The sequence below is a fragment of the Zalophus californianus genome, chromosome X, assembly GCF_009762305.2.
Source record: "Zalophus californianus isolate mZalCal1 chromosome X, mZalCal1.pri.v2, whole genome shotgun sequence".
NCBI classification, from domain to species: Eukaryota; Metazoa; Chordata; class Mammalia; order Carnivora; family Otariidae; genus Zalophus; species Zalophus californianus.
The window spans coordinates 90,297,909-90,317,099 of record NC_045612.1 but is presented as its reverse complement, the minus strand read 5'-3'; the positions used below and the strand labels follow the sequence as shown (position 1 = coordinate 90,317,099).

The following is a 19,191-nucleotide window of genomic DNA, read 5'->3' as shown; positions in this document are numbered from 1 at the left end:
TCAGGGTAACTATTGAAAGATATGAATTTAGTCCCATTGTATTGCCTGTAAGGTGACTGTTACTGTATATTGTCTGTGTTCCTTTCTGATCTATGCTACTTTTAGGCTCTCTCTTTGCTTAGAGGACCCCTTTCAATATTTCTTGGAGGGCTGGTTTCGTGTTTGCAAATTCCTTTAGTTTTTGTTTGTCCTGGAAGCTTTTTATCTCTCCTTCTATTTTCAATGACAGCCTAGCTGGATATAGTATTCTTGGCTGCATATTTTTCTCGTTTAGTGCTCTGAAGATATCATGCCAGTCCTTTCTGGCCTGCCAGGTCTCTGTGGATAGGTCTGTTGCCAATCTAATGTTTCTACCATTGTAGGTTACATATCTCTTCTCCCGAGCTGCTTTCAGGATTTTCTCTTTGTCTCTGAGGCTGGTAAGTTTTACTATTAGATGTCGGGTTGTTGACCTATTTTTATTGATTTTGAGAGGGGTTCTCTGTGCCTCCTGGATTTTGATGCCTGTTTCCTTCCCCACATGAGGGAAGTTCTCTGCTATAATTTGCTCCAATATACCTCTGCCCCTCTCTCTCTTTCTTTTTCTTCTGGGATCCCAATTATTCTAATGTTGTTTCATCTTATCATATCGCTCATCTTTTGAATTCTGCCCTCGTGATCCTGTAATTGTTTATCTTTCTTTTTCTCAGCCTCTTTATTTTCTATCTTGGCCTTCTATCTTGCTCATTCTCTCTTCTGCCTCATTTATCCTAGCAGTGAGTGCCCCCATTTTTGATTGCACCTCATTAATAGCCTTTTTGATTTCGACTTGGTTAGATTTTAGTTCTTTTATTTCTCCAGAAAGGGTTTCTCTAATAACTTCCACGCTTTTTTCAAGCCCAGCTAGTATCTTTAAAGTCATGATTCTGAACTCTAGGTCCGACATCGTACTAATATCTGTATTGAGTAGGTCCTTGGCAGACGGTACTACCTCTTGGTCTTTTTGCTGAGGTGATTTTTTTTGTCTTGTCGTTTTGTCCAGAGGAGAATAGATGAATGATAGAACAAAATGCTTACACGTTAACAACGTCCCCAGCAAATATACTCTATACAAATCAGAAAAGACCTGAAACCAGGGGAAAAGAAAGGGAAAGAAAGAAAAAAGAAAGAAAAAAAAAGAAAAAGATAAAAACAACCAAAAACAGAACAAAACAAAAAAACAATATGATCAAATATGATCAGGCTAGTGCATAGATCAGTGCCACACACTAGATTTTGGGCGTATTTTGGTCTGTTAGAAGAAAGTGCCTCCTAATATTTTAAAGGAAGAAAGACTTATATATGTACAGAATAAGGGTTGATACAATGAAGGGATGGAAGATGACTGTAAAGATGAAAATTATAAAAGATTTTATAAAAGGAATTGATAAGTTATTTGAAAAAGAAAGAAGATTTAATAAAAAAAAGGAGAGAATGTATCAGGCAGGAGACTAGAACAAAGCCATACACTAGTGATTTAGGGTATATTTTGATCTGTTGGAAGAAACTGTATCTCAACATTTTAAAGAGAGAACAACTTATATATATATATATGCCAAAAATAAGGGTAATTACTATGAAGGGATAAAATATGACTCTAAAAATGAAAAATAAAAAATGTTTTTTTTTTTTTTAAAAGGGATTGACAAGATGTTGGTTGAAAAAGGGAAAAAGAAAAATTCAAAAAAAAAATCCAGTTAAAAAAATTTGAAAAACTAATGAATCATGGTAAAAAAGCCATGAATTCTCTGTGCAGTATTCCCCTAGCGCTGGAGTTCTCCCGTTCTCCTTGATTGGTAAACTTGGTCTTGGCTTGCTGGCTATTCGTGCTGATCTTCTGGGGGAGGGGCCTGTTGCCAAGGTTCCCAAATGTCTTTGCCGGAGGCAGAATTGTCCCGCCCTTGTCGGTCTGGGCTAAGCAGTCTGCTCGGGTTTGCTCTCAGCTTTTGTTCCCTGCAAGCTCCCGTCACAGCTTTGGAGGACGAGAGTGAAAATGGTGGCCTCCCAATCTCCACCCGGAGGAGCTGAGAACTCGGGGCCCCGCTCCTCAGTGTGCCCCCAGAGAAAAGCAGTCACTCCCGTGTCCCCGGTCTCCGGTCGCACTCCGTGCTCACCCGGCCTGTGACCGAGCGGTTCTATCTCTGGTCCCCGACCCCGTGTGGAGTCTCCAAACCCAGCAGATCCGTGTGGTGCGCTCCTGCGCCGCTCCTCCCCGGGGAGGAAGGGGAGTCTCCCCGGTTCTGCGGCTTGTTGGGCCCCTGCTGGAGGAGCAATGGCCCGACGGGGCCGCGGATCACAGTTTATGGTAATCCCGAGCTGAGAGCCCGCGCCTCGGCTCCGTCTCTGCAGCCGGCTTCCCCGCTCCGATCCCTGGGAGCTCTGCCGCACTCAGGCACCCGCGGTCTTTCTGTGACCCCGAGGGTCCTAAGACCACACTGTCCTGCGAGGGTTCCATCCCCCGCTTAGCCACTGGAGTGACGTCCCTCAGTGTAGCCGACTTCTAAAAGTTCCAATCTTGTGCTCCGCGGCTCTATCACTTGCCAGAAGCGGCGACGGAGGCCCCCGCCCCCGCCGACTGTCCTCCCGAACGCCTCGGATTCACTTCTCCGCACGTCCTACCTTCCAGTAAGTGGTCGCTTTTCTGTTCAGAGTTGTTGCTATTCTTTTCTTCGATCTCCTGTTGAGTTCATAGGTGTTCAGAATGGTTTGATCCCTATTCAGCTGAATTCCTGAGGCCAGACGAAATCTAGGTCTCCTACTCCTCCGCTCTCTTGCTCCCTACCCCTCTGCCATTTTCTTTCATTAAAAAATTTTTTAACAAAATTTACTTGACAGAGAGCGCTTGAGCCCACAAGCAGGGAGCTGGTGGTGGGAGCAGCAGAGGGAGAGGGACAAGGAGGCCCTCCACTGAGCAGGGAGCCTGATTTGGGGCTTGATCCCAGGATCATGACCCAAGCTGAAGGAAGATGCTTAACCAACTGAGCTCTCCACGTGCCCCTTGTCTGCCATTTTCTAGCATCTTTATCATTTTGTGTTTGGTTTCTTTCAGTTGATTTTCTTCTTTCTCGAGAATGTGTTCTGTTTTCTTGAATCTTTGTATGTTGTGTAATTTTGTGTTAGATACTGGACATTCTGAAAATTATGCTAACTCTTGGTTCTATTATTTTCTTCTAGGGAGGTCCCCCTCCCCCTTTCTCTTTTATCAGGCAGTTACCTTTATTGGACTCCCAACTGCAAACTCAACTTCCTTCGGATGGCAACTTAAGTATCAACTTAGATCTTTTGTCTTTAACTTAGCTGTAAGTCTGTAACTTGCATACCGGAGTCAGTCAGACATGTGGATAGAATTTAGAATTCTCTGGCTTTCTTTTCTGGAATTTCCCTTTATTTAGTGGGTTGTGATTTCTTCTTCCAGTCTTCAGGTTTTCTGTATTAGACTGCTTTTTCTACTAGTGACCCACTTTCACAAGTGCTATGCCTGGCAGCAAGTTAATAGCTGGGAAAATGGAACTCAGCCCATACAACTTTCCTCCTCTAAGCATGGCCTTTCATATTAGTTTCCTATTGCTGTTTTAACAACTTCCCACAAATTTAGTGGCTAAAAACACAAATTTAATTATCCTTTTTTTTTTTTAGATTTTATTTATTTGAGAGAGAGAATGAGGGAGAGAGAGAGCATGAGAGGGGGGAGGGTCAGAGGGAGAAGCAGACTCCCTGCTGAGCAGGGAGCCCGATGTGGGACTCGATTCTGGGACTCCAGGATCATGACCTGAGCTGAAGGCAGTCACTTAACCAACTGAGCCACCCAGGCACCCACAAATTTAATTATCTTACAGTTTTGAAAGGCAGAGTCCCAAATGCATCTTAGGGGAAACTAGTTGTCAGTAGGCCTTGTTCTTTCCGGAGGCTCTATTGGAGAATGTTTGCTTACCTTTTCTAGCTTCTGCAGTTTGCCCACATTCTTTGGCCTCATGGTCCTGTATCTTACTGCATTTTGTCCCCACATTGCCACCTTTGGCGTTTAACTTTCTTGCCTCCCTCTTACTAAGGACTCTTGTGATTACATTGGGTCTAACCTGGGTAATTCAGGATAACCTTCACATATAACAGTCCATTTAATCACAACTGCAAAGTATCTTTTGCCACGTAAGGTAAATATTCTCAGTTTGGGGATTTAGGATATAGACATTTTGGGGGCCACTATTCATACTACCACGTCTTTCCACTAGAATCTGCCTGTTTCTGTTTACTCTTCAGTGCCCTTAGTTAGCTGCTTTATTTTATGTATTATAAATTCTATAAACCAGAGTTTATAGTTTTTATAAAACTATAGTTATTTTATAGTTAACTATCTCTAGGAGAGTCTTCACCAGTGTCATCTTACTTATTAGCCTTCATTGGAAGCAGTGGTGTGATAACGTATTGATACCATTTTGCTTGCTTTTGAACTTAATAAAAATGTAATCGTGCAACATATTTTAAAGCCTTGTCTTCTTTCAGTCAGTACTGTATAAGTTAGATTCATTCCTGTAGTTGTATATTGCAGTAGTTTGTTTCCATTGCTATATAATACTTCATTATATGAATATGCCACAGTTTATTCATTTTATTATAGAAGGACATTGTTTTTTTTTAATTTTTTTTGTTATGTTAATCACCATATATTACATCATTAGTTTTTGATGTAGTGTTCCATGATTCATTGTTTGTTCATAACACCCAGTGCTCCATGCAGAATGTGCCCTCTTTAATAGGACATTGGTTTTTAATGAATTTTGGCTGTTAGTGATTGTAACTTTGCAAGTTCTTGATGCTCTGGTAGTTGTCTGATGCCTGAAAACAGATTTAAAACAATGTTTTGTCTGGCTTTTCTAGCTCTAATTACTTGGGTAGAAGAGGGAATTGGGATTTAAGACCAAAACAGATTAGTGTACCGTTGCCTGCAGTGGAACTCCCCTCTAATCTTACCTACATATAATAAGGAAAACTTAATGTAAAATTTATTATTTAAAAACTTACTGTAGATATTTTGAATAATAAGAGAACATAATTATGGGATGCCCAGTACATGGAATACTAATTAGCCATCAGAATAATTTATCATTGGTAGTTTCAAATTGTACAGAGTTCTTTTTTTGTTGTTTATTTACTTGAGGGGAGAGGTGGAGGGAGAAGCAGACTCCCCGCTGAGCAGGGACCCCGATGTGGGCCTTAGTCCCGGGACTCCAGGATTATGACCTGAGCTGAAGGCAGTTGCTTAACCAACTGAGCCACCCAGGCACCTAGTTGTACAGAGTTCTTAACAGGCAATTTGAGATCCTCCCAGGTGTCAAAAACTGACTCCCCACATACCAAGAACACAAACCTGAGTTTATTGCTTACCATGTTAAAGGAGAACACCACCTCTGCAAAGCTTTGTTGGTATCCTAGGGAAAAGGTAAGGTCAGAATTGATTGAGAATCGAAACTTTTTTTTAAGACAGGTCTTTCACTCTAAAAACAAACTGAGGGTTCTAGAGGGGAGGGGGTAGGGGGATGGGTTAGCCTGGTGATGGGTATTAAAGAGGGCACGTTCTGCATGGAGCACTGGGTGTTATACGCAAACAATGAATCATGGAACACTACATCAAAAACTAATGATGTAGTGTATGGTGATTAACATATAATAATAATAATAAAGACAGGTCTTTCAATTTGGGAGCTTGATTGGGTAAGAATCTCTACAAATCTAACAGTCCAGAAATGGTGCTTATAGCAAGGCAAGGAATTTGAGTTAAGGATTCAAAGAATCTTGGGCCTCAAACTGTTGTTGATGCTTTTCATTGAAGAATTGATGGTTACTATAATAATGGACAAACTATATGCCTGGGCAGGAGACATGGAAAAGTAAAGTAATGCTAATGAAAACAGGGGACTAGCAAAGTCATTTTAAGATAGACTTTCAGGAGGCGCCTGGGTGGCTCAGTCGTTAAGCGGCTGCCTTTGGCTCAGGTCATGATCCCAGAGTCCTGGGATCGAGCCCTGCATCGGGCTCCCTGCTCGGCGGGAAACCTGCTTCTCCCTCTCCCACTCCCCCTGCTTGTGTTTCTTCTCTGGCTTTGTCTCTCTCTGTCAAATAAATAAATAAAATCTTAAAAAAAAAAAAAAAAAAAGACTTTCAGGTGTGGTTTACGTTCTCAGGTCCAGACTAAGTTTGGGGGTAGACATTTTTGGTTCTCTCAGGATTCAAGAATTTGTACCAGATTTTGTCACTTAAAGCCATTAATGCTACTTACTTTAATTTCTGTTTTCTAAACATCATTAAACAATGTAACAGTATTATTTGTGAGCCAATGAGTGTAAATACCCAGTGGCTGGTGGTGATCAGAATTCATATTCATGACAGTGATTTTTAACTTTTTATATTTGTAGTTTTGTCTAATTTTGTGTGATTTATACCCACAGTGTATTGTAAGTTGAAGAATATAAGTGTATGATTGATTTTTTAAAAAAAATATGACTGAGATAATTATCTCCTTTTAGTTGCACTTCTTTCTTCAAACTGCATCTCTTCAAACCTGTCCTCTATAATTAGATCTTAAAAAATAAAATGATTCACCATTCTATAGGGCCCCAGTTCTTCATCTGAAATTCTTGCATGCAGAATTATGTATAGTTGAGTGGATTTTTTTGTGGGGGGGGATTTCAGAAAGATGATAATGCATTTACTGTATTACATAATATCCCTTGTGGCAACAACCTACTTACATCTCTGCAGTGATAGTATGATTGGTTATATTAAGTGGTAAGTAAATAAAGACTTCCTGTCAGTTCAGTTCAAGTCAGGGTTTTCCTACTCAAAGAGTTTTAGTGGCTGATTTATGATCACCTTTAGTTTTTGTTAGAGGCTTTTGGAATTCAGAATGAACAATTAGGTATCATTGATCTGTAATCCATGATTAAATTTTAATCTTTGTTTAACATTTCAGAACTCAAGGGTGTTTATTATGTAATTAAAAATTTTATTTCTTGAGAGATCATACTTTTTCTTACCTAGTTCAGTACAAATGAGTCATTTTTGAAATAGTGAAAATTTGCCAGTCATCTCATGACTATTCTGTCATGCCATTACATGTTTACTATTAGTGATTATAATAAACACCTTTGTAATGCTAGCTAATAATAAAAGCTTATTTACTCAACAACTCTATTTACTGTGAAGAAATGGCATAATAATTTTAAAAAAATGTAGGGAAGAAAAGCTTTCTTCTGACTAAGGTTCTTAGGCTAGGGCCTATGAATTCCTTAGAACAGGCAGATTAACAGGAGGGAAAAAAAAAAACCAGTTTACACATGCAATGCGTATATACCTGTGGGAGAACTCAGTGATGAGTAACTCCAAGGGTGGCTAGAATTTGGAGCTATATACCAACTTAGTAGGTGATGAGAGGGAGAAAGGGCACTTACAGGAAAACAGCTTTTTTCGGAAAATAAATGAGCCCTTAGGAGACTAGATGGGAGATATGATAGTCTTGTGACAAAGTCAGAGTTCCTCTCTGGGAGGGAGTTATGACACTTTGGTTCTTTTAGGAGGCTCTGCTTTTAACATATGAGGGATTCGAGGAACTCAGATGCCTTCACGCCAAAATAATTCCTATGCCAAAGTGGCATACTTTGGAGTACCATGTCCTAATCCCCTTCAACAATAGCAGCAAAACCTAAGGCCTTTCATGAGTCAGGAAAGTTTAGAAGTTGCTGTTATGGTTTACAGTATGAAGTAGAAAGGTAGGAATGAAAAATTGTGTGTATGCTGTTAATGCTGCTATGTATTTGATTATACAAATAGAAGATGGTAAGCTACATGTTAAAATGGCAGGAGGTTCTGTTGCTTCCTGATGACTTTTATTAAGTATACTTTATTAAACAATTCTGATATACTTTTATTTATAATTGTGAACTTTTAAAATATATAAAACCTACCCTTTCTCCCTTTTTTTCCCACTTGAATTTAAGAAAGAAAAGCTTTTGAATTACGGTAGTATGCTTATCTAAAAGAACAATTGATAAAAAGTTGCAGAAACTAGGGAACTCGTGGAATCTGCACTCATCTTCTGACTTTTCATTGACTTTTTCTATTATAGTAGTTGTGTCAGTCACTAACTGGCTTTTACCTTCATAGACGAGGGCTTTGTTGGCAATACACAGGGGTAAGTAAGATAGTTCCTGCTCTCAAGTTGCCCATATTCTTGTGAGGGGAGACACAAATAAGCATATGTTTTTGGTAAGTGATATATTGGAGGTGTTGAGGGACATGAGGGGGGTGGAAGTGTGTGTCTTTGAATAAAGGGTATGGGAAAGTCTGAGGGGGGATTAGAAACACTCCACAGAGAAGTTGCAATTTGAGGGAAGGATTAATGGCAGTTTTCCAGCTAGGAGACCTGGAGAGGCTTTCCAAGAAGAGAACTGAGCCAGCACATGAAAGTACAATCAATAGGTGTTTAGGGAATTCTGAAGTTATTGGTCTAGAGCAGAGGTCCAAAAACTTTCTTAAAAGAATGAAATAGTAAATGTTTTAGGCTTTGTGGGCCAAGAGACAATATCAGTTATTTTGTAGATATTTAATTAATCAGTTACAATGTAACCATTATAAAATGTAAATATTATTTTTAGCTCTTGGGTTTAAAAGAAAAAATTTGACTGGCTATAGTTTGTGGACTCCTGCTTTAGAGCCTGGGGTTATTGTTGGGGGATATAGGACTCAAGGTGGGGAAAGAAAGGCAAGGGTAAATGGGTTTACAACAGGTAGCACAGATCTGGAGGCTTAGATTTGTTTCAGTATTTGTTCAATATCTAATCAGTTTCTGTAGTACTGGAAATTAGAGTCCTAAAGTTAAATAAAACACAGTGACTTCGGATTGATTGAAATTGCATTGACTTTGTACATTAAAAAAAAAAAAAACCCTCATTGTAAAGAGACTACTGTTTTTCTCCATAAAATTTTGTCATTTTTCCGTGAAGTTCTTGTGCATATTATAAGGTATATTTTATATTTTACAGCTTTATTGCTATTATAAATGTCCTTTTAATTTTTTAAATCTCTGCTTATATATAGAAATGCAGTTGGCTTTTATATGTTAAATTTATTGAGCAGTTTCACTAACTTTTACTAACTTGGCTAATTTGACTATGTTACTTTGGATTTTCTATGTAGACTATCCTGCCTTTGTAATTAATGGTTATTTTGTTATTTCCAATTTTTTTTATCTTTTTGTCTGCTATTGTGGTAATTAGGATGCCAGCACAGTATTGATTGGAAGAGGTGATAGAGTACATTTGTTGTTTCCTTTCTTAAAGGGAATGTTTTAAATGTTTTACCATTAAGTATGATTACTTAAGGTTACTTTGTTTTTTGTAAATAACAAACTAAGAAGAGAAAGAAACTTCTTTACCAAAAGCCAACTGTTAAAAATACCACTTTAAATGTCAGCATTTTTCTTCTGTGTGCAAATGCTTATTCTGCAGCCACTGAGATAGTTTTATATTTTTTCTGTTTAAACCAATCTTGTATTTCTGAGGTATATTCAAATTGGTAATAAGTTTTTGCCATTGTTAGGTGATTGGGGTCACTAACATGTAATATCTTTACATTTTTTTTTTTTAATTATTTGAGAGAGAGCAAGTGCAAGTGGGGGGAGTGGCAGAGGGAGAGAATCCCAAGCCGACTTGCTGCTGAGTCCTGAGATCATGACCTGAGCCAAAACCAAGAGCTGGAAGCTCAACCGACTGAGGCACCCAGGTGCCCCAGTATCTTTGCATTTTTGTTCATAATTGGAATAGGTCTCTGTTTTTCCTTTCTTGAGTTGTCTTTTTCCTATGCCTTGGCACTGGTTCTGCATTCTGGGGAACTGGTCAGGGAAGGAGGAAACAGGGCAACAACGCTTTCCTTTAAGGGAATCATGAGATCATACATACCTCACTGGTGAGAATGTAGTAATTTGAGCATTCCTAGCTGCAAGGGAGGCTGAGAAATGTATTTTGTCTGATCCTAAGGCAATAGAAAACAGTAAGGGAAGGTACATGTTGTTGCAAAATAGACTGTACTAGTAATACAAATTACTCATGTTAATTGGCTAATAAGGGAATTATAATTATGTCTGTATGACCTGAAAGTCTTAATGTTTCACTTAAATTTTTTTCTAAATGGAATATAATTACAACCTTTTTAGGAAAGAGAAAAGCTCTCAGCTTGGCTGCTGCACTACTAGCAGGAGTGCTGTAGTCTCGATTTTAAGAAAATTAAACATGAATACCTGCATCCTAATCCTTTTCCTTAGAAAGGCACATCCCCAATCTTGTACAGTCACAGCTCTCAGCTATTTTCAGTACCTGCCAGCTCTGCTCTAATTAAAGGGTTGCCAGCATTCCAACTTTGTTCATTTTTGAAAGATTTTATTTATTTATGAGAGAGAGCAAGCGAATGAGCAGGATGGGAGGGGTAGAGGGAGAAGCAGATTCCTGCTGAGCAGAGAGCCCGACACGGGGCTTGATCCCAGGATCTTGAGATCATGACCTGAGCCGAAGGCAGGCACTTAACTGACTGAGCCACCCAACTGACTGAGCCACCCAGGCACCACAAGGAGTTTCTTTAAAGAGCTATGTTGGGGATCAGTGAAAACACTACTATGGACTCTGGTATTGGTGAACTGCTAACTTAATGAACCACATCCGTGACAATAACTTTACTGTAGACACACTATAAGAACCTTCAGTATAAGTTGATAGCAGTCTCATCAGGTTATAATTTCTTAATTTGGGGTTGTGATGGGTACTGTAATATAGTCAAGGTCAGAGGTTGGCAAACTTCTTTTGTAAAAGGCCAGATAGTAAATATTTTAGGCTTTTTTGTAAGCCTGATAGTCTCTCTTTTGCAGCTGTTCAGTTCTGCTTTTGGAGCTGGAAGCAGCCATAGACAATAAGTAAATGGGTGGGTGTAGCTATATTCCGGTAAAACTTACTTACAAAAACAGGTGCCTGGCTGGATTTCATCCGTGTGCCATAGTTTGCTGACTCCTGGTATGGATACTCTAACCTCTAAAGATTTGTATTGAAGCAGGAGTATATTTATTAAATAGTACATTTCCCAGGAAGTTACTCCCCTAACTCTTCATAGTATAGGTTGAAGAATGACTACGTCATGTTTAAATTAATTTCCATGTCAATGCCTTGGCTCAGGTCATCTTTTTGCATAAACCTTTGTTTCTCAGTGGGGATGCTATTGGCATTTGTGGTGAGATTGTATATTGGGAAGGAATTCATTTATTTAAGAGCATGTAGCCATTCACACCTCCAGGTCACTGTTTCTAAAGATGGGTGTTAGAACCTCTGGCTGAGATGGCTTGTTTTTCCTTCTCCTTTCCCAGCTATCCTTGAGAACAGTACCCAAGTACTACCTGTTTTCCTAGTCTTTATTATACTTCATTAACTCTTAAATGGTTGTAGTTGGAATATATTATTATGCACTTAATTTCATAATCTTTTGTCATTAAATTGTAAATTCGTTGAGGATAGGGATTTTTGTCTGCTCACTACTGTCTTCCCAGTGCTGATAACTCTGCTATGACTCATAATAGATGCTCAATAAAACTTTGAATTACATGGTTTACTGTTATGGAAAAATGAGATTTAATTCCTTGCTGAGATATATAAGCTCCTGGTTAATAGGAACCGTTCCTCATACTAATTCTTTGTCATCTAGGGAGCTGAGTTTAATAACTGAGCTTAAATACTGGGTGATTCAATTTACTAAACCTTTGGGCATCTGCTGTGTAGAAGGCACTGTGCTAGGTGATAACGGGATACACACATAATTAGCATTCCTGCCTTTGTGGCATTTTTGTCTGGTGAGATGGGGTTTAGTCAGTACACAAATAACAAAAATATAGTAGTTAAGAGTGAGCCCTGGAGGCAGGCCTAGATTCAGTTCCTTTGTCCACTACTTAGTACCTGTCTTTTTGAGCAAGTTGTTTAATCTTTCTGATCCTTGTTTCTTTATTCTATAAAGGAAGCCCTCCACCACCTCATAGAGTTGCTTGAACCTTCAAAAAGAAATGATATTAGCATTTTGCATTAAATTAAGTTTTTACTATTAATAATGTCTTAGGATAGAGGCATTGTGCAGGGGCCAAATTTAGAGGTTGGAAAGATTACTTCTGGGTTGAGGTAGGAGAAGCAACAGAGCTTCATGGGGAAGATGCCATTTAAAATGGATCTTGAATAATTGATAGAATTTATAAGGTGGCAGGGATAGGGTGAGATTTCCTAGAGTGGGAAGGATAAGCTAGGAACAAAGTAAGGACTATTGGGAGATGCCAGGTATTTCTTGAAAGCAGAAATGCTCCTCCGTAAATTCCACCACACCCCACCCCACCTTCTCTGGGTAATTACCTCAGTCCGTGACAGATACTAATCAGCCGTGCTCCATTCCCTGCAGTCTCACTTGAGAAGACAGTTGTCTTTCAGATCTAGACTTTCTGGGTCGAACACTGCATGACTCGGAATTAACTACTCCTGCATTCTTAATATCACTGTTCTCCCCACTCTCCATCACCTGCACAGACTAGGTTGCATACTTCTTGACAGCAGGGAAGTATGTTTTTATCAGTTTGGCTTGCTCAACCCTTGAGTATTGTCCCTGACACCTAGTAAATGCTCAAATTATTTCAGGGGGTGGGGGATGGGGTGATAAATGAATGATCCTGATTAAAACCAGTTCCAAGCAAATTAAAAAAGATTTTTTAAATAATCAGCTTTTGAAATAGATGTTGTCTGAGGCCTTTGTGTGAATCCCCAAATCTATGAATACTCTCATAGCATGTAATTTTCTCATTTGGAAAGCTGGGGGTAATGAGGTTTTAATGAAATTAAATCTTCATATTTATTACATTCTAAGATAAACATTTTTCAGTGTTTCCAGAAGGGTACTTGAAATTCAGAGGAAGTGCACAATATAATCCTCGAACAAAATTTAGTATTAAAAAAAAATAATTGCAGGCCAAAAAGTCACCCAGCTGTTTACTTTTGTTTACACTTTAAACATCACTGATTTTTTTTTCTTCTCTAACCAGTGACTAATAGCAGTTGTGGGATAAGTACTCTAGTCCCTCACACGTAGGGCCAGATGATTTAGGAATGTTCCACACTGTCTACTAGAGATCCCCAGCAGGATTGAATCCCAGTTGTATAACCAGCCATTATTGCACCCTTTATTGGCGTCCTTCCCTTCCCTGCCTCACTTCTCCACTCCCTTATTGGTATTTCCTAGGGCAACTTCCCAGATAAACTACTTATATTTAAAACCTTCTGTCTCAGGGTGTGCTTCTGGGGGAATACAACCCAAGACTGTATGGCAAGAAGCATTTTATTAAAAGTCTTAAATTTTCAGGTTTTAGAATATATAGGTTTGTAGAAATTTCTTCACAAGGGTCAGTGTGAAAAGCTTTATTATTTTTTTTAAACAGATAAGGTTTACCGAAACAGATTTGCTTATGTGTTGGCAAAACATGTAATAGATACTCAAACATTTGCCCTTTTTGAAAAAAGGGAGTAGCTAGCTACTAGCTAGCTAGCTAGTTCCTATTTGGAGGCCAGAGGTCAGAATGAGTCTGGATAAGCATCTTTCTGTTTTGTACTAAAAAATGAATCACTGATGTTTATTTACTTTTTATTTTTAAATTTTTTTAAAGATTTATTTATTTTTTAGAGAGAGAGCGCAGGCATGGTGGGGTGGGGAGAGAAGCAGAGGGAAAGGGAGAGAAATCTCAAGCAGACTCCCCGCTAAGCAGGGCTGGATCTCAGGACCCTGAGATGGTGACCTGAGCCGAAATCAAGAGTTGGACGCTTAACTGACTGAGCCACCCAGGTGCCCCAGGAATCACTGATGTTAAAGCCCCAAATGTAAATGGCTAGGTGTCATTATAGCGTGTGTGGGCTTTTTTTTGTTAAGACTAAAATTTGTTCTAGGTTTATATTGTGCATTTCCTTTGAATTGTAACTACCTTCCTGGCAGCACTGAATATAAAATTAAATGTAGTTAAAGAAACAAAGAACCAGAGAAAGAATACAGATGCAAGCAAGAGAGAATAGGATACCATAATCCAAACATTTTCTTATTTCTGAATGATAGGTTTTTATTTTAGATGTTCCCATGGAATTCTGCTGACAGGTTTTTTTTTTTTTTTTTTTCAGGGCAGGTTTGATTAAAAAGAAACCAGAGAATCTCTCCCAAGTTAAATGATTTTCCTAAGTCTCTTTTTCCTTTTATTTACAGAATGCTGCCTTTTTATATGGTCTTGGTTTGGTCTACTTCCATTACAATGCATTTCAGTGGTAAGTTGACATAAAACTAATAACTCCAATTATTTCTAGTAAATGGCTTGTTTTGTTTGATATTGTCTGTGTATGTATAATAAATACAAAGTATTTTAATGTCACTAAGCCTACAGTTTTAAGTAATCTCTTGAATTGATTGGATTGTTCCTTCAGAGATACTGACTCACTTTAGATTGTTAGAGTTGTATATGTTTATAAAAGAATATAGTATGAGATTCTGATTAAAGAAGGCTTAGACTGGAAAGCTTTTGGAATTTCTCATTCACTCATTATGGACCAGTGGTCCCCAGATTATTCAAACTGGAGAATGACTATGCTCTCACATCTCAAGGTCTGTGGGTAAATGATCTTTGATGACCAGTATGTTTACCTTTTCAAACTTTTAGACAAGATTGGCTGCTTACCGCCCCCCCAAGACACATACCCCAATATATATGTATGTGTGTGCTAGTATTTTCCAGTTTCCAGTAACTAGGCACCAGATTACAAGCTCTCAATTCTCTCATTTATAAAATAGGAATAATGGTATACCTTCAGAGTCAGAGATTAAATATGATAGGAATATATAAGATCTTATAAACTCTATAAAGTGTAGGGCCCTGTTGTTATGGCCTTTACCCTCTTGTTGCTTTTCTTATGAGACAAGATAATAATGTTCTCCAATGGAATTAACATAGAATTTGAGTTTGAAGATAGGCATTCTGGTCTCAGTGCTGTCCCTTAATTTGATCTTGAGTTAAATAGACTGCCTAGGTCTGTTTTCCTGTGTGTGTGTGTGTGTGTGTGTGTGTGATTTTTTTTTAAGTGCATTGTAGTCACTTGCCTTTTACACTTTACAGTAATGTATATTTTGTAAACCATAAAGCCCTTTCCAGACATTTTTTTATTTGAAGCATATCCAATTTTGTCAGAGTCTCTTCTGTTCTCCATAATTTTAACCTGAGCGAATGCTGTGAGAGTCCAAAGCAAGGTTTTGATCAAAGGTTATAACCCTGTCATGTACCTGTTGGGCACCCTGAGTATTTATTACAGAGCTTTTAAATGTGTATTGGCAGTGATTCAGTATGGTTTCCCTAAAGATGAAACTGTAGACATGGATGACTTTTTCTGTGTGCTTTTTCTTCCCTCTTTGCTTTTGGTTCTGTTGGGTTTTGATCATCTGTGGAAGCACTGCATTGTTAGAGAATACCTGTGTGTATATATAGAGTATTGTAATCATTCAGATTACTCATTTTGTTTGTAAACTTTACAAAACTTTAATTGATCTTTATAAAGAAGCTTTGTAATTTTTTTCTCTTAAATTATCCATTACTGTAGAGCAATCCTAAACTTAAGCTTCCTAACCTCATGTCCAGTTGCTTCATATTTAAAACCAAGGATAGATTAGGACTGTTTTAAAAGAGTCTTAGTTTCTTGAAGATCCTGTTCATAGAATACACAATTCTAAACTTTTAGAACCAGAAGTGGTCTTAGAGAACTTAGTTTATTCCCTTAATTTTGTAGATAACGAAAGCAGGGTGTGTGTGTAACTGAATATTATGTAACTCTTTAGTGGCAGAAGTGAGGTTATGCTCAGATTCCCCAGTCTAATGTTTTTTCTACTGTACTCTGTCCCCAGGTTTGAAGATTGACAGGTAGTTATTTTTTAATCAGTTTTTGCAGTTGTTCTCCTGGGCACATTGGTACATTCTTTATGGCTAGCCAGAAGTAATTTATGTGAAACCTGAGGCAAGGAACTCTACAGTTTAGGAATGGACATGTATACCACACACCAGCGGTTTTTCACCTACCTTTGATAACGTGTGAGCTCCCTGTAGATGGAAGATAGAGACGGAAAATCAGTAATGAAGTGAAACCATCATCAGTTCAAAATTGGATTACTTTCATTAAGTGCGTGACCATGTCAACTTAGGAGACTTGTAGCTGTGGAACATTATATCATATGATTCCTTATCTGTATATGGTATCTGTATCCTTCAGTTGACCTAAGAAATGAAACTGAATGATAAAAGGACAATGCAGTGTCTGAATTAACAAGTGCCCTCTGGTCTGTTGATCCTGTCCTGGTCACCACCATTTTCTCACGTCTTAAGTTTCAACTCTAGCTGCTTACTAAAATGACATATTTCACACCCTGTCTGAATCCATCCTAGCTATGTGTTTTCTCTCTTGCTGGTCAGATTTTTTTTTTTTTCCCCACAAACTCTCGTGTCCCATCCTTTAACTTATCTTGCTATTTCTTGAACAGCTGGCAGAATTAGAAAGCATGGAGTAGTTGCTTGGTGAGTTTCAGAATACAGCCTTAAGTGTTAGGAACTTCCTTAGGTTATGTATGTTTTATTTGGTTTTATTTGTAAGTAGCTGTTAATTGCTGGGATCAGGCATTTTTCTTCTCCCTGAAATTATTTACATGAAATTTTGGGATATGTTGAAAAAATTTTTCTAGAGAAGAGTGTGTTATGCCCTTTTTTGTATTGTCAGCTCTAAGGATCTGCCTAGGATGTCTCAGAATGTTTTATCTTTAGTATATTTGTAGTTTAAGTAAAATTTGATACTTGGTAATGGTGTCTGTTGGCGTTTGCTAGGTTAATAAGTATTTGGTGATAATGTGTGTGACCAACGTGTGTTGGGGTTGGTGACAGTGACTTAATATTATTGAGAACAATTTTATTAAGTATAGTTTTATCTCTTGTTTGCCTTGTTTCTTGCTATAGTCTGTCCATTGTATCTTTTGGCGTTGATTTTATGGGTTAGCTTCTAGATCACTTGTTATTTGGTCAGTTTTTCCAGTTTTCAGTTGCATTCTCTTCTTGGAGGAGCCCATGTCAGAAAGCAGTAGAGCAACTGTAACATCCTTATTGTACTTACGATGATTATTCAGTTTTACTATTGATTGTACTCCGTATTGTGGGACCAGAGTTAATAAAGATGCCCAGAAGGGGAAAGATACAGAAGCACAAAGTAAAATAGGAACATCAGAGAGCTAGAACCAGTCTTTATACAGCCATTCCTTTACAGGTGCATGAATGCATGCCCATGCCTTCACTTGTTCTTGCCCTTGAAGGGGGTACATTGCTCGGGGTACCTTGAACTGAGTTTCTTCTTGCCTTATAGTGAGAAACCTGTGTCCTCGGGTGAGAGGAACTGAAATACATACAGTAATAAATTATTATAGCTTATAGCCATACTTCTAAATATATCCATCTGAAAATTCATATCAATCCTCTCTTTCTAGCCTGGAACCTTTTGTATTCCCATTGATCAATATCAGAAGGGTCTTACGGTGGCAAATTTAAGAGATACATAATTCTATGCTAGAAGCATAGAATTTTGGAAATTAAGCTCCCAAATCTAACTGATAGGCCTGATAAGGAAATATAGTGATTATTGTTGACATTAAAAAGGGTTAGGGGAATGAGGTGGAGGTGAGATTGGAAACATAGAAGTATTAACACAGTACAAGTGAAGTTTTTTTTTTTTTTTTTTTTTTAGGATTAATTCCTTAAGCACTGTACCAATCACAAGTGTTCTTAAAAGTGTAGGAATATCTGTTCTCCATTGTGGTGACCGCTTTGGGTGCAAATGAACCTAATGTCTTCGCAATACTACCATTGATCCTGAAGCTTGTCTAGCATGGAGTCTGGCAAAAACTTAATAACTGTTTTTGAGCTATCATAATACAAAGTAATGCTCTTAGATGAAAAGCTTAAGTATAGTTCCATTAAAATGAAACAGTTTATGTTAACATGTGTTATTTATTATGTACACTTCTGTTTTGACAAAACTAGCATTTAACTAAGGCAGTTCTGGTAAAGTTATGCTTACCAGTGACACATAGATTGCCAGAGAGAATTTGGAAGGGCTTGGACTAATTAAGCTTCAGGGAAATTATGGATAAAAACATAAACCTTTGCAGGAGGGGAAGGAAAAAATGTCTCCCACTATCTGGGGTGATGAAATGAAGACTGGCTAAAGAGCAAAAAAAGCCATGAAGGAACACATTAGCAAATGACAATGTGAAGAACTCTTGTGTGATATTTCTAACTGAGCCTCACATTTAAGGTCCTCTCTGGTTCGGCCTCAGATGGTCCTTCTTGTCTACTGTTCCCCTAAATATATTCTTTGTGTCAGTCACATTATAATTAACATTTCCCTGGAAACGTATTGAGCATTTGTTTTTACCTATGTAACTTTGTGCCGTTTACTGTGTTTGGTCTGCTTTCTCTTACCATCTCTACCTTTAAAAATCCTGCCTTGCCTGTCTCTTTGATTCATCAAATCTTTCATTTGTCTCATTTAAAAGGAACCTCTACATTTCATAATATCTGTGTGTGGAAGTATTTATCTGTTGTGTGTATACATGTTATTACTGATTTAGAGTTAGAATATTTGCCCTTTTATTGGTATGAAATTTTGTGGTATTAGACCATTTATCCCTTCAGATATCCCTGAGGGATATCTCCAGACTCAGCTTTATTAGCCTTGAAAAGTTAAAAGTTTTATTATGTCTCTTTCCAAATGTACTAAAACTGTGCTAGGGTCATTTAGTTAATATTATTTTTACTATAGTTTGGTAAAGTCCTGAGGAAGCTTTTTCTTTTTAATGACTTTGTAAAAACAAAAAGTGCATATTGCTGTGCATAATTATCATTGGCATTTTTTCTCAAAATCTAAAAGATGTAGTGTTTTATATCACCAAAATTATTGCTAGAGAACATGCTTTAATATTTGAAAAGTATAAACCTTTCCAGGCATTGTATCATGAAAATATTTTATAGTTTTGGGTAGCCATTTCTCATGTTCTGAA

At 38.0% G+C, this 19,191-nt stretch overlaps 1 protein-coding gene across 10 annotated transcripts in view; it reads left to right on the top strand.

The window, feature by feature from the left end:
• Positions 1-19,191, top strand: part of KDM6A (lysine demethylase 6A) — a 211,935-nt gene that overhangs the window by 88,300 nt on the left and 104,444 nt on the right. For all 10 annotated transcript variants that reach the window (XM_027607526.2, XM_027607525.2, XM_027607533.2 and 7 more), the window contains one exon: positions 14,323-14,381. In XM_027607526.2, the coding sequence (XP_027463327.1) occupies positions 14,323-14,381 (59 nt within the window). The remainder of the gene's footprint in view (positions 1-14,322; positions 14,382-19,191) is intronic.